Here is a 23,086-nt window from a genome sequence, read left to right on the forward strand (position 1 = left end):
CCCAAAACCCACCCCCACCCCCCCCCCCCCCCCCCCCCCTTCCTCATTTGGATTAGAGTAAGGAACTTTTTATTGCTCTGTCTGGCAGCACAGGAAATAAAAAAAAAAAATAAAACCACCAGAGGAAGGAAGGTTTCGAACCTCTGACAAGATTGCATAGCTGTCTGTGTCCCCATGTGACATCTCCCTTCACTTTCTGTCTAAGTAACATGTCAAACAAGAAAATAAGTGAAATCTCCTCTATGGGGACAAAAACTGCATTAAACATCTTACAGATGCCAGACATTCTAGCCCTAATCACAGGGATTTACCGACACACACTACAAGTTCAAATATCAATATTTAATTGATATATTTATTTGTGAAAACGTCACATCATGTCATCATGATGCTAATGTTTCGGGACCTCGCAGGGACCCTTCATCAGAACGACACAGTGACAAGTCAAATATGTTATAGGTGAAATATTGATATTTGAACTTCTAGTGTGTGCCAGTGAATCGCTGTGATTACTGTTAGTGTTTGCACGGCGCCATCCGTGCGGTCACCTTGAGCACCACTAATACTTTTAGGCTGTAAGACCGTATGGAGTACGGATGGTATTTGCAAACAATTGATACATTCTAACCCTTCTCCCACTTTATGTGTCACCAGCATTTGCAAACTGCTGACTGTCCTGTTCTACTCCATATTCTCACCTTATGACAGTCTTCTCATGCCTATAGATAACTAAATGTGTATTTCCACTTTTGCAGTTATGTTTGAGAAAACCCCACTAAATGGTTTTTTTATGTGTTCCCATTCACACAGCATACCTATTCATTTTTTTAAATATTTCTGATCTTTTAGATGTTTCTTTGAAGGAGACCTTTGCACAGACTGCAAGCTATTCTGAACAGTTTGTACACATAGAAAGACTAGGGACACAATTGGCTTCCTCTCATTAACATATAATACTTCTAGATCTTGAACCCTTTGTTAGGACAGACAGTGTTCATATCTAGTTTAAAAGTGATATCCGCCAGCACAATACAGACAGGGTTATATATAGTAAACATTAGCTCCACCACCTCTCCTTAACATTACATAAGTGGGAAGCCAAGGAAGATTTTTCTCAAAACTAGACTTGCCTAATTAGTATCATCTTTGGCATTTACACCACAAATAAAGCAGAACTTTTTTTTTTTTTTTTTACAATCACAAATGCAATTGTAAGTTAAAAATAACACAAATCCAATTGTAAGTTAAAAATAGTGCTCGCAGACTATGGGGGGAATTTATCAAAACTGGAGTAGACATAATCTGGGACAGTTGCCCGTGGCAGCCAATCAGCTGCTCTCTTTAGTTTGTTCAGTTAAACTTGCAAAATGAAGGATACAAGCGGATTGGTTTCCATGCCCAGCTACTCCAGATTATGTCTGCCTCAGTTTTGATACATTTCCCTCTGTGTGTCTTATCCCATAGTTTTCCTAGCTTTGTGTAGGCATAGCTGAAGGACCTGGGATTCTTTATAACCTCTTGGTTTCAGCTGTACTGACTGCATAGCTCAGAGATCATAGACTTTCCATACCTCCCTTTTAGTTTGTCATTATGTTCTTTATTTGCATGGGGGTCAGAGACAGACACTGCACACAGAACAGAGTAAACCTTCCAGGTCACATCCTATGTTTTTCAGAGGTCCCACCCACATTCCCTGGTTATAATGCAACAGAAACTGATACAAAGTAACATACTCTTAATTGTGGTCTTTTGCAGTCAGCTTAGCAACCAAAACATGCACACTTGTAACAAGTAAGAATGCACATCAGAGGCTGCATTACTGAGATGTTCAGGCATTTGTGAGCTCTGCAAGTAGAACTTGGTGCACCGTGGGACACATGCATTCCATGAATGGATCGTGTACACGATACAATTCTATTACAGCTGCCCTTTTTTTTTTCTTTTAAACTACATGCCACCCGAGACTACCCTTTTCATAGGGTGCCCGAACTGCGAGCTAAAAAAACAGCTACATGTTATTGAAACAGGCAATAATATTTTCACATACCAAGACTTCAGACTTGTAATACAATTATAGAAATGGTATTTACCAGAACACTTACAGGCTTCTGTTGCGGAGCAGTGCTCACTGAAAAGAAACAAAAAAGGCAATTTAAATCAGGGCAAAACCACCACTACACTTTTATAAACAATTTCACAGATTTTCTCTTGGGAATAATGGCCAGTATTTTGATAAAACGGAAGTTAAAAAAAATACAGTTTAACTGCTCAGAAGTAGAATAGAATGTAGCGCTAGCTATAGTATTCATATTCGAAGATAAGCTTAAAGTGTTTTTGCAAACAAATGTTTTAAATTAGGCTATAGCACCAAGTATGGATGCACTGATACCAAAACTATTATCGGTGCCGATTCTGGGCAATTTCACGAGTACTTGTGAAAATGCCCCGATACTAAGCGCCAATACTGGCCCTTTACATTTTTTTATAGATTCGGCTGCATGAGGTCCCTCGCTTCCCGGAGACCTCAAGCAGCCTTGTGGGGACCTTGCCACAGCAGTCTTTGACGGCACCGGTCTGGCCACACATCTCCCCCTCCTTCCCGCTGCCCACAGAGACCGGTACAGCCCCACACCCACCGGTACAGCCCTGGAGAGACCCAAATGCAGCCCTGGTGAGACCCTGCATAGCTTGGTGAGAGCACACACAGCCCTAGTGAGACCCCGCACATTCTCCTGAGATTGCACACAATCCTGGTGAGGGCTGCACACAGCTTCCTGAGACCCCGTTACAGGCCTGGTCAGATCCCGCACAGCCTCCTGAGACGCCGCACACCTGGTGAGCAACACAGAGTATGTAGCTTCATATTATTCTGCATTGCTGGATAATGGATTGCTGGAAATTGTAGTCTTCTATAGCTGATGGTATTCTGCATTGCTGTAAAATGTATTGCTGGAATTTGTAGTCCTCTATAGCTGGTGCCATTCTGCATTGCTGTATAATGTATTGCTGGGATTTGTAATCCCTCTACAGCTTGGAGTCAGGGGCAGAACTACCAGGGTCGCAGAAGTTGCAGCTGTGACTGGGCCCTGGTGCACCATCACTGTCTTAAATTCATTAGTCTACATTGTTTTAGAAAAAATGTCACGTTACTTAAAAAGAAAAGTATCAATAATTAGTATCGGCGAGTACTTGAGAAACCGTACTTGGGTCTTAAAAAAATGGTATTGGTGCATCCCTAGCACTAAGTAACCGTATCAATATTTGTACTACCAGAGAGAGATTACCCCTTACCTAATTTTCAGAGGGCTACCCAGGAGAAGGCATCATTCTAGATCAAGACTAGTGATCAAGGACTTTTCTGCCCGATAATTAACCAGTAAAGTGACCTGTGCATGAACATGCAGCAGAGTTAAACCAGTTGCTCTGTGGCATCCTATCGAGCACCTACGTACCAGCGATAGTAGCTGCAATATTATTACAGGACAACCAACAGAACTGCACAGTATATGTGCAGTTTTCTTAGTCAGTAGCAAGACACTGAAATAACCTGTGCAGCTTAACCATAAGACTGATGTGATCCTATGAAGTAAAGTATGATTTTTGTACTCACTGTAAAATCCTTTCTTTGGAAACCATTGAGGGACACCAGAAGTCTTAAACTTTTGGGTTATACTACCAACTACAGGAGGATTGGATGCTGGCAAGTAAACTGTAGATCAATCCAGGGTATAATACTACCAGAATGCCTCAGTTGTGTAACAGTGCCAAGAGTATGATCATAAACATATGGGGATGGGACCTGTGTCCGTCAATGGACTTCAAGAAAAGGATTTTAGGGCAAGTACAAAAATCCTAATTCTTTCTTGCCCATTGAGGTACAGTCTTAAAGATTCTGAACATCCAAAAGCAGTGCAACCGAGGTGTGGCAACAGCAAACAATTGCTTACAGGCCCAAAATAACAATAAGATACTGGGGACTGCCTACAGAGCTCAAAAAAACACACTCCAAAAGCTGGCATCAGATGAGGCAGAAAGGTCCACCAGGTAGAACATACAGAGGTGCTTATGGACCTGGAGGAACTCGATCCTTAAGACCATAAGCCTGAAAGATGTCTGCCTTGTCTTGAGGAATCACAGACTCAGAGATGCCCTGTCCTTTAGAACCTGGGTTTTAACAGCCATTAAAGCCAGCAACCGAGAAGCAGGATGGCAAATCAACCCTCAGGACAGAAGAGACAGATGGTCTGGCAAGGCCCACATTGCATCTGCTAGAAGTCTTACTAGGTTGGCATACCACATCCATCTGGGCCAATTTAGAACAATAAGGATCACAGCAATCTCCTCCATCTTGAGCCTGCGGAGCAGATGAGGAAAAGTTTTAGGGAAAGAAAAGCACAAAATCAAGGTGTACTGATCCCACAGAGCCACCAGAGCTTTCAGAAATGGATCCCTGCACTTGGATACAGACCTGTCCAGTTTGTTCTTGAACCTGGAGTCCATGAGGTCCACATCTAACCTTCAGTTGTTGACAGGGTCAACAACTGAACAATGGTGCAGAGGGCAGACTGAATGTTAGGGTAAACTGCAGAAAGCATGGGTGCCCTGGAATATGGGCTCATGTAAGTAAGCAACTCCTGTCCACAGAAGCCAGAAAGCCTCCCTGGTGAAGGGAAGCAAAAATGATCTGGTTGATTTCTTTGGAATTTTTGGGCCCAAATGTAAACATTACGGCTTTGAGGTCTAAGATGGGGCAAATGTCTACTGTGGGTTTTTCAACTTTTTTTCTTGAGTACTCAAAATTTTCTTGAGTCTTTTGGCAGACTTTGAGTGCCAGACTTTGCGAGTGGATGGCAGCTCAGAGGGCCTGGACGTTGAAATTGACGGAGTGCGGAAATGAAATGGATACTTTTTAGTGCTGAGAGGGAGAGAACTTCGCAGTCTGCTCATTAGGCTTCTTCCACTGGAGAAAATTGTTCTCTTGACCAATAGCATCCTTGATAAGCACATCTAGAGCTGGCCTGAAGAGGCGCTCTCCCTTGAAGGCTATGCAGATCAAAACCACAACAGATACAAGGCCAGCAAACACTCAGAGGGAGCATATTCATATAGAAACCACTGGAAAAGTGGTTGCATAGGGAATGTATTTGAGGCCTTAGGGGCCCTATGCTACCCCAGGCTAGACACTGCACTGGTAGAACAGGCCAATTTTCAAACTTCAGAGTGGTGTGCAGCACATTAATGCAGTAGACTGCAACTTCTTAGTATATAGTATCTACTGGAGAGGGTGTGGAAGCTTGTTTGTGGCTACTGGAAAAAAAAAACCTTAGCCGAGAGGGCAGAAGACCCAGTAAGACCTAAAGGGCCAAAGAAGACTCACAGCTGAGATCAGCATGACCCCAAGCTGCAGACATCAGCAGCATCAGAAGTAGCCCTGCGAGCAGTTTCAGATGTTAGAATGACTGGGGGCACTGGAACAGCAGGACTGGATTACTATCAAGTTTGAAGTTATTGCTATATCTCTGAAGCTCTGGGCGCATCTTACAACAAATTGGAGTAAGCCGATCTATAACTCATACCTGCAGAACCAGAGGGAGGCGGTGCACCAGCCTTCTGCCATTCCGTGGCTTCCGCTGCCATTCTTCGGACATAGGCATCATCAACACACATCAGGATGTTTTCTGGTTTTATGTCAGTGTGGATAATTTTACATTTACTATGCAGATAGTCCAAGCCCTGAAGGACCTAGACAATGAAGGAAATTATTCACAAGTCAATTTGGAAACATTCTATATTTAACAAACTATGTGAGTTACTTCCACACATCTGTATTTAGAAACTCAGCAGACTATGTGACGATGCCTATTTTTAAGACTGTGCCATGTGTAATATTCTTTAATGGTGGTGAAGTTTATGTATTCATGCTAAAAGAAAAATGGCAATGAGGCGCATAAAGGGCAATATTGCACAAATGATACCATATGCTGGGGTGGCCCAGCAGTCAGGAATTTGCAGTATCTAGATCAAATGCATATGCATGTGCACAGTTCTACCAGTCAAGATATTTTTAACTCTGGGGAACCACACACTCCTGCTGCATAGCAGTGCAAGCACTTGTCTCAAGACATAGATATGTGCTGACACATTGACTTACATTTGCAAGATTATGCTAAGCATTTGGAAAGCATTTCAATTCTTCCCAAAATGCTTAGCATTAGATATGTCCAGATACCAGTGCCGATACTTGGCATTTTTTAGAGAACTACCAGGGTTGCAGTGGTTGCCGCTGGGACCTCGCTCTGGCTTTCCATTAAAATGGGAATGCACAAATCCCAGGAGCTCTGAATGCTCCTTAAAAATGACAGCTGAATCCTGACATTTGAATTTTTCTCTAGTCTTGTCCTGGAGCTGGAAAAGTATCTGTACATGTACTTGTACTGAGTACAGTACTTGGTATCTGAACTTCCCTACTTGGTATAATTCTTTCAATTGGGGAAGCTTAGCATTACATGTGGGAGTTACCTAGGGCAGTCTGCATGCAGATGCAATCTGCCTAGGAACACCCACTCCTCCCAAATTACAGACATACATGAAGGCATTTTGATATTTGCGTAACGTCTCCCAAGAACCAACCCACTGCTTGCAACAGGGGTGAGGGCACTGGAGATGAGTACCGAGGCAGGGTGCTATGATGCTTCAAGAAGCTATGTACGGCACCCTGTTGGCCCCTGCCACCAGCCATGATATCCCTGGATTGCATAGAGAAACAGAGCCTCGGTGGTGACATAATTGTAATAAAAATGGGAAGGGTTCCTTTAAAAATGTTATTAGCATGTTGATGGAGGGGGAGAGAGGAACCAGAGACGGCAACATATAAGCAGATTATGTTCAACTTACCTGGCGAATAATGCTTTTTACACAGCGAATGGGAAGACCCTGATAATTAGATTTGATTATCCATTTTAACAAATGATGTCCAAGAACCTCAAATACCATACATACGTCTGGAACCAAGTTAAGAAAATAAACCACCAAATACATTAAATACATTTCAGAAGAGATAAAAATTGTACGTGCAGTCCGAAGGAAAATATAAAGTAGTTTTCAGATCATGATAGTCTATGCACGTAGTACACATGGTGTTCAAAAGCAAATAAAGGACTTGGTTTTTTTTTAAACAAAGTCATACATACTCTCCTATAAGCCTTTGAGACCCTGTTTAGAAACCAGCCAAAGCCATGCCAATTATCCAACAGCAAAGAAGTCCTGATTTATAAGATCTCCAGTGTAAAAAGAAAAGCTGATTTAAGATGAGAATAACCATAGCATATTATAAAGCAATAAAGAAGAACTCCGGGCAAATAAAATCTTTACCCTTGCAGCAGGGCTACCCCTGCACTGCAAGGGTTAAGTGCTAGTTCTGCATAGGGAGCTAAAATAACAGAGATATACTCACCCGAACCATAATCCAGGCCGGATCCTAGACCGTTCCCTTCAGCTTTGTTCCTCCTCCACTCTGACTTTCCAAGATCCTGTGAGTCATCATGTCCTATGCAGCAAATAGAATATGAGGAAATGCAGAGGAACATACCATTGTTGGAACGGAGGAGAAGAGAGGCTGAAGGGACCGGTTTAGGAGACAGCTGGGATCACAGTTTGGGGTGAGTATATCTTTTTGTTATTTAAGCTCCCTAGGCGAAATCAAGCACTTAATCCATGTAGTGCAGGGGTAGCCCCATTGCAAGGGTTAAAATTATATATGCCCGGAGTTCTTCTTTAAACAAATGCGCACACAACAAGAGTTCCTATCAACAGTATAATTTGCCACATCTGTTTTAAGCAAAGCCCTACAGACCACCATTTCTTGAAATACCCAAACAGTTCATGTTTGCAAGATGTTCTTTGGTCACAAAATCAGAACTAATAACTTTCCCAGGAACACATTAAATCAAATCAAGGTAGAAGGCACCGTGGTTCCTTTTTTCAGCCACCATGTTATAAACAGAACACAAGGGACGTAGTGGCTGCAGAGAGGTGAACTACAGCACACAGCAGGGGACATGCTATTCAACACACCCAGAAGTGTCAGACAACAGATGCACAGGTATCTCTTGAAGAAAAGGAAGCTTTGACTCGCCAGCTGTCAGATAGCTAAGTATCGGCCAAATCATGGTTCATTTTTACAAATTGACAAAAGGGTCGTAGCAAAAGGCAATCCTGAAAACATGACCTGTTGGTTATATTTAAAGACTAGAATCAAGAAAAAAAAACCACTATAGGCAAACTAAGATGTTCTTTTCCATTATCATTTTTACTTTTTAACCCTCTTACAAAATAAGCAAGGCCATTCTTTAAACATTGGTTCATTTATGTAATCAGCAAAGGATACGAATACCATTCATTCCAGAGATTTTAAAATCATCAATTAGCTGTACAACCATGTCTTTATTGGGGTCTCCAGGGTCACTTTCCCGCACCTTGCAAGAGAAAAAAGGCATTATTTCTGATAAATAACATTTTTATATTCTGCTACAAAGAAGCATAGATTGAAGTTGTCTAATAATGCATAAAAGTTTCAATACTTTAAATATTTGCCTTATGGATCATTTGCACCCAAACTTGTGACACCAGTATCCACTAATCACCCAGCAGTACTTAGAGAATGGGGAAAGAGAAATGATCTGATCAATGTGCTGCTGTCCAATGACAAGCTACGGGAAAGGTGAATACGGAAGCAAACATTCAGCAAGCATTTTCAAACAGACTCCCATCAGATAAAAGAAGTGAGGGGAAATGTTGAACTGGGAACACAGAGGATGCCTACATATTTAGGAGTAATGCAGCACATAAATACAAGGCCTATAACTGAGATCCTGGGATTATGATTTTTCTTTGAGAGCATGCATTTGTACTAATTATTGTCAATTGATTTGTGCCTTCTTCAATCTCCCTGGCGGTCTGATTATTTCTTTTTTTTTTTTACTTTTAAATTTCCCGCCGGTTCCGCCCCCCCGCGACGCGGACACTCGCAAGGGACAGAACCCAGAAGACGGCTGCCGGCATCAGCCGGAGGACACAGCGGGGAGTGTGGCTCGGGGCTACCGCTTTTGGTACTTAAAATTAACCCCGAGCCACACTCGGGATTACCGCCAGGGAGGTTAAAGAACTCCAGGTTTTATAAAACTAACCCTTACAGTGCGGCTATCCAACACTGCAAGGGTTAACAGCTTATTTTAGTCTAGAGGGCGGAATTAAGAATATTTACTTACCCCGATCCTGCGACAGTCAGGGTTCACCTCTGCTACGGCTGTGGTATGTCCCTCGGCATACTCACATGGAATCAATGGACCTGATGATGTGATGATGTCATCAGCCCTTAGACCACTGGAGACCAGGGGAGAAGAGACCAGGGGAGAAGAGGCTGTGGGGCCCGGTCTAGCAGCCTCACAAGTTTATTTTGCTTTTGTGCCCTTAGACCAAAAGAAGCCGTTATTCCCTCCACTGCAGATGTAGCCCCACTGCAAAGGTCAGGAGGTGACCATCTTTGTTGCACTCCCATTTTCTCCTGTACTACAGGTACACTTTAATGTTTATTTACAGGATCTTACTTACACATCGGAGTAACTTTATTTCATCCAACGCAGTCTCCGTGTAGTGTTGTGCACTTTTTACTACCTTCATTGCAACAAACCTCTTCCCCCTAGAAATGAAACAGAACATTGTTCACAATTCTTAAAAACACAGAAAAGGAAATTGTGGGCACTTAAAACCGAAGGGGAAGGGGGTATCTGCTACCCCAATAAACATATCTGCCTTGGGCTCTTGTTCTACTTTAATGAATACAAAGCAATCTTTATATAAATCATTAAAGTTCTTTAGACTTCTTTAAAAAGTAACCATGTGGAGTTCCACTGCAAAAGAATCAATGACGCAATCACAGCTAATGCAACTACCTGGTCCCCTTAAATAAGAAACAGTATTGTTAGTGAATTATCTGTAGAATACACACAATTGAAAGCTTACTACCAACAGTTGTAAGTGTATCATAACATTAAATAAAAGGGAATCTTACTGCATATCCCAGCACAGCCACACGGTGGAAAAGTGACCCCATCCTAGCTTCCTGATCACATGGTACCGGCCATTAAACAGGTCACCTATTTTCACAGGATGGTAGCCACCTGATGACAGAAACACAAAAATATACAGATCAATACAAACTGCAGACATTAAAGCTACAATATTAGCTGCTAGAAGCAATGCTGTAGTGGCAATAAGTGTAAATTGCTGTGGGGTAATCTGTTTTCATGCAACAACTATGTAATGGGAAGTACCACACCACCTAGAAACACAGTGCAAACCAGCCATTAGCAAGTAATGGCAAACTTTATAAAGTTTTCCATGCAGCTTGTTAGCTTTACAGTTGAACTCTGGGCACAAACAGATTAATTGAAATTAATTTCCTCAATAGATTTAAAAGATACAAATAACATTTTGTGTGTATCAAATTCATTTGCAAATCCATTTATTCCCTTGTAAAAAAAAAATGGTGACATCACTGTGTTACACATAACCTCTGCAAAGAGCAGAGCTGTGGGAGGGACCCAACAGGTCCACCCACTACAGGCTGCCTGCAGAAAATTAACCACTTGAAATCCGCTGTGTTACACCCCCTTCCTGGCCAGGCCATTTTTCAGTGTTCAGCGCTGCGGTACTTTGACTGACATTTATTCCATCATGCAACAATGTACTGAAATGAATTTTATACAATTTTTTGGGGACAGATAGAGCTTTCTTTTGGTGATATTTAATCACCACTGGGATTTTTATTTTTTTACTATAGTAAGAAAAGACTTAAAATTGCGCGTGCCTGCGAAACCTCAAAAAACTACAATACCCAAAATTGGCCACAGGCGACGCTTTAAAAGCTTTTACCGCTCATCAATTCAGTGTTATCAGTGATTGATGGTCCTAAAATGATTGCCCTCACTCCGACATTCACGGTGATATGCAACATATGTAGCGCAATTGTCGTTTTCACACGCTGCCGCATCTGACGCGCATTTACTTTTATATGTGCGTAAACAGGGGGGTGGGGGACTTAAAAAATGTGGGGTTTTTCTTTTTACTTTTTTTATATGTGACTTTTATTATTTTTTTTACACTTAATGTTATTGCTACCACATAGGGGGATAACAATCCCCCTATATAATAGCAAAGGCACACTGACAGGTCCTCTTTATGGAGACATTAGGGGTCTCTAAGAGGGGGAAGGGGCGCACGCAGGCAGCACATACAAAAGATCAGCAGGCTATAGAGCCGCCAATCGCTTGTATGTGAAACAGCCGGTAACAGACGTGTTTTTTCTGCCCGTGCGAGCAGAGAAAAAAAAGCCGTTTATTTGCGGCAACCCGCCAATGTGAGTTTGCTGTCCGTCTGTTTTTGGGTGGACGGCAAGCGGTTAAAAAAGGGGGTGGAAACAAGACCAGTCACCTATCTCAAGGAAATACAGCAGTAGTGACTGGTCTTAGCACAGGAGGTTCTTGTCTTAATACAGGAAGGTCCATGTAAAGTTTGACACTGGAACACTGCTCAGATCTGGAAGAAATACACAAAGCACATTAATTTAAGTATGGATGTGCCAAGTGTGTGTTTGACTGCTGAGATGCGAGGAGCGTTCTGCGATTGTTGTCTTGGTCACGGGATCCTGACTGAATCATGCTGCCCAAGAGCAATACAAATCCTCTTCCTATACCACCAGTGCTTCCTGACTTACCAGCTCAACTGCCATGGTCAAAATTCAGCCAGTCTGCCCCTAAATGTGCAGGGGAAAAGCTGGCTAAATATGCCTAGGATCAGGGTCAAGGCAGTTGTGACTCCCTATGTGGTTCACAGTTCCAGGATACTGACAAAATACCCAGGTCATGGTGAGTCCTCGCATCCTTCGAATAAGGCAGGGATGGACAAATCCCAAGAGGCGGGAAGCCAAAGCAGCTTAAAAGCATGCTTATTGCATTTCTATACACCCTCTTCCTGCGGGTGCAGCTCCCAGAGGCTAAAATGAAGCCTAAAAAATGTGAGTCATAAAAATGTGCGTCATAAAAATGTGCACATATATTCATCATCACTGCACCTCTTCATTACCACAATAAATGTGAATCACAAAGGGTGAAATGGACTTTAATATCACTTTAAGGAGCGCTTCAGAGATTTCATAAAGTATGCTTTATCCCACTAAACTTTGTGTGGTTTGTAACGGCAAGTCCTGGTTCACACCCAGCATTTTGTAGCACTTTTTCTGCCCTAAAATATGCTCAAAACAAAACCCCATTCATTTCTATGGCCATGTTCACATCAGAGCGTTATGTCACTTGTAGCAAAACATCCACCACTGGCAAAAGTACATGAGCTTCTTTTTGGCTGATATAGCGCTTCTTGGCCCCATAGACTGATAATGTACAAACGCAAAATGCATGGTTTTGAGCGTTTCCATTGCAATGTGTCACAATCTGCTCACAAAACCACACGCCTTGATTTATGCGCATAAAACGCGTGTAAAAATGTGAGCAAACACTGTGGACGAAGTGTGAACCCAGCCTAAACACAGTTCTTTTAACACCCCCTACTGAGGCTAGTAACTGGCTGGATGCTTAGAATCGCAGGAAACAAGGCATCTCTCCAACTAGGATGATAGACCCTTTATTCCTCCATTTTCAAATCCTCTAGGTCAGTGCTCCCCAACCTTTTTATCGCCGCGGACCGGTCAACGCTTGATAATTTTACCCTGGCCCGCTGAGGGGGGGACGTTGATTCTTTATATTTTAGATTATTTTGATTTAATAATTTTAATTTAATTGTATTTAAACATGCCTTCAAAATAAAATACAGTTACACCAAAAAATGAAAGCGTTGGAATTCTTCACCTATTTTACCACCGAAAAACTGGGCGAGATTACGTTAAAATGTGTGACCACGTCACTGGTCACACATTCTAACGTAGTCTCAAACTTTGATAGATCACATGCCTACCTGTAATCATTTAATCAGAGAAATAGATTATAATAGGGAACATTACAGTGTAATATTCCCCATTATAATCCACTTTTCTAATTACATAAAATAGCAGTACATAACAGAGAAATAGATTATAATAGGGAACATTACAGTGTAATATTCCCCATTATAATCCACTTTTCTAATTACATAAAATAGCAGTACATAACAGAGAAATAGATTATAATAGGGAACATTACAGTGTAATATTCCCCATTATAATCCACGTCTAATGACATGATGTAAGACACCCCCCCCTTCCCCCGCTCAGACTCACCCTTCCAGGAGCAGCAGCTATGTGTCGATGTGTGCACTCACTGCAGGGGGCGGGGCGTGTAACACACACACGTCTCCTGTGACACACCTCCCCTCCCGCCGCCTGTTACTATAGACGCGGCCGGGAGGGGAGGTGAGTCACAGGACCCGCCCCCTCACTGTGAAGCCCGTCGGCAGTGCGGGGCCCCGGTGTTCGAACACCGGGACCGTGCACTGCCATATATTGCATGACCGGACCGCACTGAGACTGTGCGGCCCGGTACCATTTGATCCGCGGACCGGGGGTTGGGGAACACTGCTCTAGGTTACCTCTGACTGTTGCAACCTGACTTCAGGACCCTACAACTGATAATCTGAGAGATTCCTGAGAAAACCGCTTTTGTTTATTGTGGCTTTTTGTTCGCGCTTCCTTCGTAAAACTCTTCAGAGACAGGGATCGTGCTTCATCTTCCCTAACTTGGACTGGCACAACATGCGAGGATCATTATCTAAGGATAAAGCCACCACATTCCATATTCTATAGGTATATTCAACATGTTTTTTTTGTCCCATTTCTTAGAATGTAAATAAGCATCTTGCTCTCTCCTGGACAGATTAGTTCACACTTTTATTACAGCAAGAACTCTTCTGCTGTGTGCCTCCATACCTGTATACACATTTATTTTGGTATACCTGTGAGCAGTCACCTGAACTGCTCAGAATACACCACTAGGTGGTGTCAGGTGCTTACTCAATTTTGGTACTCCAACTAAATTTGTTGAACTATTTACTAGCTTAATTTGTATGTTATCTGGTTGACTCCCATACTGTTTGAGAGAGTGAAGGAAGTGGAGAGACTTTGGACATTGTTCTTCATATTTTTTATGTTAGGACATAAAGCTTAACCCATGTTGGGCCAGGGGGGAGTTGGAAGTTGAAATAACAAAACTAGGGAAACAAGAGAACAGTCTGTTCTATGTAGTACTACGGTAATGTGCGTTGAGTCTGCCTTTCACCTTCAACACTTCCTGACCATGCTTACACTGACAGCAGACAATTGCATGTATTCCCTCCTATACAGTGAGATACAAGGATGTTATCTGCCCATTGTTTTATCTTTTAAACCCGATGATTAAGTAGCCTTCAACTCTTACCCTGGAATGTCTGGGGCCTAAATTCTAAAATTAAGAGGTCATTAGTGTTTGACTACATCAAACAAATTAAACTCATATAATACTTCTCCCAGAAATCCATTTGGTCAGCTCTAAAGCAATGGCACTTAATAGGCCCCCAACAGCACATGACTTTCATGCTACCTACTCCTTTTCCAGGGTTGGCACAGTGGGACCCCCATGGATGTTCCATTATTCTTACATTTCAATAGTTGGGACTGTTGGTTATGTGTTTAGATGAAGCACTGAGATCTTGAGGAATGCTGAATTAAGTTTTACTTGCTTAGAAGAACGTTACATCTGAATACAGCATTGTAGAGATTAAACGTATATACAGGAAAACATCCTGCGTATCATATATGAGTATACATAAGCATAGAGACTAACATTGCACTACAGCGCCATCTACAGCTCAAAAGACAATATTACATCTCTGAATGTCAGTAATACAATCAGTATGCTGTTGCATTTCTAACAGGGACAGCAGTACACTGTTATTAATATCTACATCCCTCCTCCTTGATATGACTTAACCTGATTCTTGTATGCACAACCTCACAGCGATCGCTATTGATCTAACTATCTCAGCACAAGATTAATAATGCTGGAACCCTTCTAGATAGAAAGTAACATTTCCTCCAGGTTTTAAACTCTGAAGGATGGGCCCTTACTGGCATAATGTTACCAAAGTACAATATCAATATGTAGCTGACCTAGACAATTTCTAGCCAGAGCCATCAGAGGACACCTCAAAGGTAAACAACAGGAGGCCTATAAAGCCTTGAAGAGGGGCTCTTATGTCTGCTGTGGGGGTTCTTACGAAACCAAATTTATCTTGGGTAACGTCACATTTACGCACCTTGTATAACAAAGTACTTAAAGAGGAACTTTTTCCACCCTCTTTGAAGGAAGCCATCATTGTGTTTATCCCCAAACCTAGCAAAGAACCTAGCAAAGACCCCTTTGTATTGTGAGTCTTATAGATCAATTTTCCTAATACTGGTGTTAAAATTCTCGTTAAAAGATTGGCAAGACCCTTACACTCTGGTTCCCATCAAACTGGCTGTATATGGACAAATCCACAAATATAAATATCCATAGGCTCTTCACTAATCCCTAGACTCCAAGTTCCATCTCCTTTAGCCATTTTCATGTTAGACACTCACAAAGCCTTTAACTCAATTAAGTGACCCTTTATGTCAGGGCTGGACTAATCCCAGAAACCAGACAGAATGCTTCTTAAAAATTACAGCTGGCGCTTAACTTTTTAAGTGTTTTTCTAGTTGTCAATGGAGGCTCCTAAGAAATTCCTGCTGGCTCCTGGACTGAACAGACTGCCTCCTAAAGTCCATTTTAATTTGCTGCCACCCAAATTACCCCCCCATTATGTCCTGCATATTGGAAACAATTGGACATGGAAAAACCTTTGTCACTTCGATAGGAATACTTGATACTCAACCCTTAAAGTAATATTAAACACTCAAACCTTTTTTCAATAATGGATCCAGATCAAACAAATATACATTGCCCAGCAAAACATTGCTTTACATTTTTGCCCAAACACTTACAATCATCATGTTTCTGAACAGCTGCTTCCAAGTTTCTCCGCTTCCCTGAACTTCCTGTCCAGTACAAGATCATAAAGGACAGAGCAGACTCCAGCAACTGTTCATCTACTAGCTTGGAGAGCAAGGAGAGCGAAGTAGCTTGATTTGCTGTGTCTGTGTGCTTGTGGAGAAACACACAGTTTACTTGCACACACGGGTGACTGCATAGCACTCTGCTTGAGAAAGGAGGAACTCTAAACCAGTACTCAGGAGACAAGCTAATTCTGCAGGAAACAAACTTTTAAACATTGGGGAGCAGCATCCATTGTAAGTGATTTCATCAGCATTTAAAATAGCTTAAAAGGAGAACTATGGGGTTAAGGCTTTTCCCCATAGTTCTCCTTAGGGTAACGGGAGGACACAAACTAGCGTCCTCCTGTCACCCTAAGCTCAGTATACCGCGAGTTACTGCTCGCGGTATACTGAGACGCCGCAGCTGAAGCGGATCCCGACAATTATGAGTGACAGCTGGCTCTGGCTATCTAGAGGCAGAGCCAGCTGTACCCGCCCCTCCCCCGTCCGATGCACAAGTCAGCGCTGGCAGATCGGAGTGGGGAGGGGGGAATCCAGCCCCTCCCCTGTCACAGTAGAGGGCTGCGAGAAGTGAGCGAACGCCGGTATGTGTTCACTCACTTCCCGATCTACTGAGCCGACCTGTGACAGTCTCATTGTCACAGGTCGGCTAGAACTATGAGGTGAGTGAAAAGCACTCACCTCATAGTTCTCCTTTAAAATCCTTTTGAGTTTAATATCACTTTAACTTCACTGTCCCCTTTTCCTTTAGACCTTGCTACAGTGTCAGTTGCAGAAATTATAAGACAACCACAGTTGATTAAAGGAGTGCAGGTGGGCTCACTGGAGGAGTGCCCCTGTGTGTGGATGATCTGTTATTTTATGGAACAGATCCACAACATGCAATAGAAGAATTCTCAGGATTTTGGTTCATATTCTGATTTCAAAGTTAGAGTAAGTCTGTTTTCTCAATAGAAAACAATACTAATTTGGGGTTGCATAATTTCTGCCCTCTAGCACTTACTGATACATTTAAATACCCACGAGTGGAAATCCAATTGCCTCCATTGAAATACACTGAAAATTACTTGCTTCCGATTATTGTAGCATTTAAAAATAGGGCATCAGTCTGGTTAGGACTTCCACTCACTCTCCTAGGGAGAATCAACTTGTAATCAATTGTATTCCTCTCAAATGTTTTCTACAATTCTTCAATTTACTTTCCCAAGTGTATTTTCAAGAAATTAACACCCAGCCCTGCTCCTTCCTTTGACATCCAAAGCAGTGTCTGTGCCTAGTCCCATGCTCCACTCAGACTGTCTCTCCAAACAATCCTATTTGGTTCAATCCACAACACCCACATTTTCTCCTGTTCCTTCTGGTCTCCAATGGGCTCAGATGAGATTAAAGTATGTGCATCAATTGTACCTCCTGGGCTCCCTTCAATCCTCCTCTACTCTGAAACAGGAGCTAGGAGTGCACTTTAAATATATCTAACTCAGGCACATGGCTGAAGCACAATTTGGGTTGTATGTGGTACCGTCAACCCTCCGCACTGGAAAATGTCCTTCTCCAACCCATTCATTCACAGGTAGTTACTGTATCAGACTCTTTTGCAAGGAAAACCTTTCAAGTTATCCCAACTTTACAAACAATGGTACAAGGATAAAGCTGATATATCTTAGCAAGGATAAGAGGAGTTCACTGATTCTTATTTCAATACAGTTATCTCTATAAGGAATAAGCTAATTTAACTACAGAATTTTCACAGTGCTTACTTTACCCCTGTTCACTTTCTTTAAAATGCATAACAGAATCGCTCACCTGCCATAAATGTCCATATACTGTAATTTAGGACTGTACTAAAATGAGACTCTTATGGTCAAAAATCACTTGTCTTATTTCTCAGAATTTTGCCATTCCCAAGATATGTAGTCCAGAGTTGTGCCTCCTTAGTATTTTGGGGAACTAGGCCAAAACACCTTTCTACATCCGTTACTCTTTTAAACACGAAAAATTATGGTCTTCAAATGGGTATCCACTGCAACTCTAAAAAGAGACTGGTCAACAAGGTAATACCATTATATAAAATAACTAATGAGGTCAGGGGTTGTCCCATTAAGTTTGACAAGATATGGGGGGAATCGGTAGCTTTACCCAATTCCTGTACACAACTGACTTCTACTTGATATCTTGTGTGTAATCTGCCAACCCCCATATTGCCTTGTATACCTGTAGCCTAATTGCCTCTAAAGTCTGGTATTTATTATTTAAAAAAACACACCACCACTCTATGTATTAAAATTCCTTTACGCCAGACTCACACCTGTGCGATCCGTGCACGATACAGCGCCGATTGCCGTGCGGTCATGGAGTTGCCCGCCACCGCCGATCGCGCTGGTGGTGAAATTATTTTCTAATGGCACCTCAGTCGCGGCGGGCTGATTGCGCGATTTCCCGCCGCAATTCTGCCCCGCGTAATCTAACATGACCGTCGCAAAGAAAAGGTACATGCACCTTTTTTTCTGCGATTGCCGCGCCTCTACCACCAGCTGAGCTGATGCAGAAAATGAAGGCATCAGCATAATGCTGGTGGTGGTGATCGGTGTGCTCCTTAGGATGATCAAAACATTTTTGAGGTAGCAAAGTACTTAAACATAGCAGTTAAGTGCATTTAGGTAACAGCCTTTTTGTAAATGCTATTTACAATTTCTTTAAATAGATGTATAAACTAATGTATACAATTTTGCTTGTATGTATACAATCCTTATTATCACAAATGAGGATTTAATGCAGGATGTGTGTAGAGTATCTGCCAGTCGGCCTAATAAGAAAGCCCAGCACTAGCTATGCACTTATTGATTTTACTTTTAGACTATCTCCACCAGAAAAGAAGGTGTAGAGGGGGTGTGCCCCTTCCGAGTCATTATGCTCACTAAAGCTGGCCAGATTCCCCCATCTACGCTAAACTGTGTGGATGGAGGAATCTCCCACTGGGCCAAGCTTCAGTATCTTGCTAGTCGGCCCCACTGGCTCTCAAAATACCTGAACAATGCTTGCACCCAATCAGATTGTTCAGATATTTTGACAGCCAGCTGGGCCGACTAGCAAGATACTGAAGCTTAGCTCAGTGGGAGATTCCTCCATTCACACAGTTTAGTATAGATGGATGAATCTGTTGCACTTTTTTCATCTAACCCCCTCTGTGAAGTCAGGCACTGGGTCACTGACCGAGAGCCCGACAGTGTCAGGAGAGAGGAGGGGACCCAGGGGCATACCTCATCCCGCCGGGTGAACGTCCCCTCCTCTCTCTGCCCGGCGTCCATCACCAATATGGCCGCCGGCAGGCGTCAATAAGATGACCGCGCATGCGCGATGACATCACAGCTGGGGTGTCACCCGGGCCTCGGGACGCCCCTGGCTGTATGGCCAGCTTTATTCTTGCTGTTTGTGTGGTTAACCCTGCTATCCAGCTCTGTACAGCACAGCAGTAAGCCAGCTGAAACACTGAAGCACAAGACTCACTCTAGCACCTGCTGGTTGCAGACAGGTAAATATTACAGAAATATAACAATTTAAAAAGTGTTTTTACTAAACGTAATACAAGGTTATTTTTTTTAGTGTTGGAGAGAGTTAAAGAGTTAGAACCAGTGACAGGTTTGTATTGCTGTCTATTTGTCCTGGTCATCATTGTGAGAAAAACTGAAATTTATGGAAATTCCCAACATTTTACAGTCATTGCCAAAAAAAAGAGATGTACACCTTTTACTGGGAACACCAGTTCATCTGGCAACTGTGTATGAGAGGAATTCTTCTCACTTTGGAGAGAAAATCAATAACATCCTATTTCATCCTCAGGACAGAAAGTAAAGGCTCTCACCTATAGGACAGAGGCAGCAAAAAATAACCTGACAGGGGTTTTAACCCTTCCTTACTCTAACAAAAACTAAAAAAAAGTCTAAACATACACTTTAAGTATATGGAAGAAACACCATCTTTTCCCTTAAAATACCATCATACATTCCAAATGAAATTTAAACAGGCCTAAGAGCCCATTCACACCAGGGCGGCTGCGGAGCAGCGCGGTTTCTGCGCTGATTTCAAAATTGTATTTCAGCGCGGCTGCGGACCAGCACGGTTGCATTGAAAGCTGTATGGAACCCACACTGATCAGCGCAGCAAAAAAGGGTCAGGGGGCAGTTTGGGCGGGGAGCGGTTCTGATCGCGCTGAGCTGATCGGTCGCACGAACAGTCCTCATAGCAATGTATGCGATTGTTCATGTCGGCGGATCCGTGTGGCCAAATCCGCCCCAGTGTGAACAGGGCCTAAAAGTATGCAAAGCAGGCTTATGATTTAGATATGGCTTAAAAAAAAAAAAAATCTAAAGAATATTGGCATTGCTTACAGAAGGGATATGAGACTCCCATCACTGTTATAGGCTAAAAGCTGAACAATCTATGCACAAAAACTTTACTTCTCCTGTCTAGGTAAATGGATCTGTGTAAAACAGATGTAAAATAGGGCCGTGCTGCAGAAATGAATATAGCAAAATTAAATTTACAAAACTATAGCTGTTGTGGTTACCGACCTTTACAGTAATCAGCCGGATCTTCTTGTTCCTCATCGTCTGATCCCAAAATCTCCTCCTCGGGCTCTGGAGGAGCTGGTTCAGGTATAGGAGGAGGTGGTGGGGGAGGTGGAGGGACTGATGGTGCTTTCTGCTGAGCCTCCGGCCTGGAATATAAAAAGATTCCCTTAATTCACAACGGATATTTTATAAGCAGTAAAACTGGTTATAAAAGGTGGATGGCAATCTTTTTCAATACCAAAGTTATTATTAACCACTTCAGAACCGCAGCCATTTTTCACACGTTTAAATCTGATTTTTTAAAATATAAATTTAATTTAAACCCCCAAATATATATTTTCTCAAAGCAGAGGCCCTGCTGCACAATATTTATGCAACTATTTATCAAATTGATATTGGTACAAAAGAAATACACTAAAATGTAATTTAGGGCACACAAAGAATAGAATACTCATTTCTTTGGTACAGTATAAAAGATGGGGTCTTGTCGAGTAATTAGATACCAAACGTGAAGTCTTAAAATTGCATGTGCTTGTGAAATGGTGAAAAGGCATGGTTCAATATTGTTCATAGGCAATGCTTAAAATGCATCTACTGCTTATCATTTAGAGATAACAAAAATGAAACCCTAGAATTACTGCTGTCACTTTAATGTTCGAGGCAAAAGCTAAAGTGTGGCGCAGTCAATGTTTTCATACATGGGTGTGCCCTATGCACCTGTGGGAAGTGAGGGTGCATGAGATTACTTTTATTTTTGATATACAATATTAGATTGTTATAATCTGTTGCACTTTTTCCATCTGAACATAGAAAATCTGCAGATAATCTATAGGTGTATGGCCAGTTTAGGGCCTATTCACACCATGTCCCGGATCAGATGTGGTACGTTACATTTTTCTTTTGCACCAAAAAATGCATCCCAATGCATTTATATGTGATTTTATGGGGCTCTGTTCACACCAGTCCAGTCCGTTCCAGTGCAAGAAAAAAAAATGCTGCATGTCAAAGTTTTCCTGCAGTGGAACGCATCACAAATGCACTGCACCAGAACGCAATAGAAGCTATGACATGGAGCAGGAAGAAATGAATTTGCATAATGACATTACCCCCACCCAAAAATAAAAATGCACTGGAACGCGTCACAAACGCACCACGTTTGCAGAAACGCGTGCAGATCTGGTCCAAACATGGTGTGACAGGGCCCTGAAGAAGCCGGCTCGGATGGTCTGGTGAGCATAACTTTTTTTTTTTAGCACCTAGACACAAATGAGCACTTATCCCTTGCAGTGCGAGGGTACCCCACCGCAAGGGTTAATCATTTTTTTCTCCTTCTTAAAAGATTATATATTTTAGTGATTTGATTTACTTTATAATCAATTAAGAAATTGATAACATGAAAAACATACTAATATGACAATATGGTTCCATTTTACCGTTCACTGACAACATGCTGCACAGATTTTGTTCCGACGCGTTCAGTACATCAGCTGCACCTTATTTGCATGTGACATGGTGTGACATGGTGGCTGGTCACATGGCTCCATTTACTATTCTCGTTAATGTTTATTTTCCATTGTTTATCCAGTATTTCCCTATGAAGTGACAATGTAATTTGTGTCCATTTTGTTCATGCGCTTGTGATGCAACCTGTTGCTACACTAATCCTCTGAGCACCACAGGAAAATGGGTATTATTCATAAAGATAACACAACATGCAGAAGAAGAGGATCATTAAAGCAGGACTTCTTTAGATTCTAGCGCTTTTTCCATCTTCACTAAATGTGTTTATCATAACAAAGATCGCCCTTGCTGCAAATAACAAAACACACCACTATGATTACACAATCTCCCAATTCACCTAGCATTAACCTATATCTCAGCAGACACCGATCTTACAGAGGAAATGTCGCCTTATAAAGTTTTCTTTGATTCTAATGTGAATAAATCAGCCTCATGTAAATGATATGAATTTATGTTAATAATGTGTTTACAAATCCTTGTTACTATTAATAACTTGCAACTATAAACGTGAAAGTGGATTGCCATATTTTCTTCTAACAAATGTAGGCTCTACTTCCTGGTTCTGCCTTGCCAGTCACCTCACTGCAAGTCTGCCAGACATGGTTTGTCTGATTGAGAAAATCTGCAGTCTCTAATAGTGTGAAACAGTCACAAAGCTCCAGGAAACAGAAACCATATGATAATGTGCCTAGTGACATGAGGGAGTTCAGGGGTAGCATTCAATTCATGGCAAGAAAGAGAATATATTAAAGGAGAACTATGAGATGAGTGATTTCCACTCACCTCATAGTTCTAGTCGACCTGTGACAATGAGACTGTCACATGTCGGCTCAGTAGATCGGGAGGTGAGCGAACACATACCAGGTTCGCTCACCTCTCG

At 42.1% G+C, this 23,086-nt stretch overlaps 1 protein-coding gene across 1 annotated transcript in view; it reads right to left on the bottom strand.

The window, feature by feature from the left end:
* The window catches only part of SRPK2 (SRSF protein kinase 2), a 143,158-nt gene that overhangs the window by 39,852 nt on the left and 80,220 nt on the right, over nucleotides 1-23,086 (bottom strand). The window contains exons 4-10 of the mRNA XM_018566441.1: nucleotides 20,686-20,801; nucleotides 10,070-10,178; nucleotides 9,610-9,697; nucleotides 8,387-8,474; nucleotides 6,895-7,001; nucleotides 5,577-5,742; nucleotides 2,103-2,128 (exon numbers count right to left, since the gene is read on the bottom strand). Of these exons, the coding sequence (XP_018421943.1) occupies nucleotides 2,103-2,128; nucleotides 5,577-5,742; nucleotides 6,895-7,001; nucleotides 8,387-8,474; nucleotides 9,610-9,697; nucleotides 10,070-10,178; nucleotides 20,686-20,801 (700 nt within the window). The remainder of the gene's footprint in view (nucleotides 1-2,102; nucleotides 2,129-5,576; nucleotides 5,743-6,894; nucleotides 7,002-8,386; nucleotides 8,475-9,609; nucleotides 9,698-10,069; nucleotides 10,179-20,685; nucleotides 20,802-23,086) is intronic.

Source organism: Nanorana parkeri, unplaced genomic scaffold (assembly GCF_000935625.1).
Source record: "Nanorana parkeri isolate BGI_ZX_2015 unplaced genomic scaffold, ASM93562v1 scaffold949, whole genome shotgun sequence".
Lineage (NCBI taxonomy): Eukaryota > Metazoa > Chordata > Amphibia > Anura > Dicroglossidae > Nanorana > Nanorana parkeri.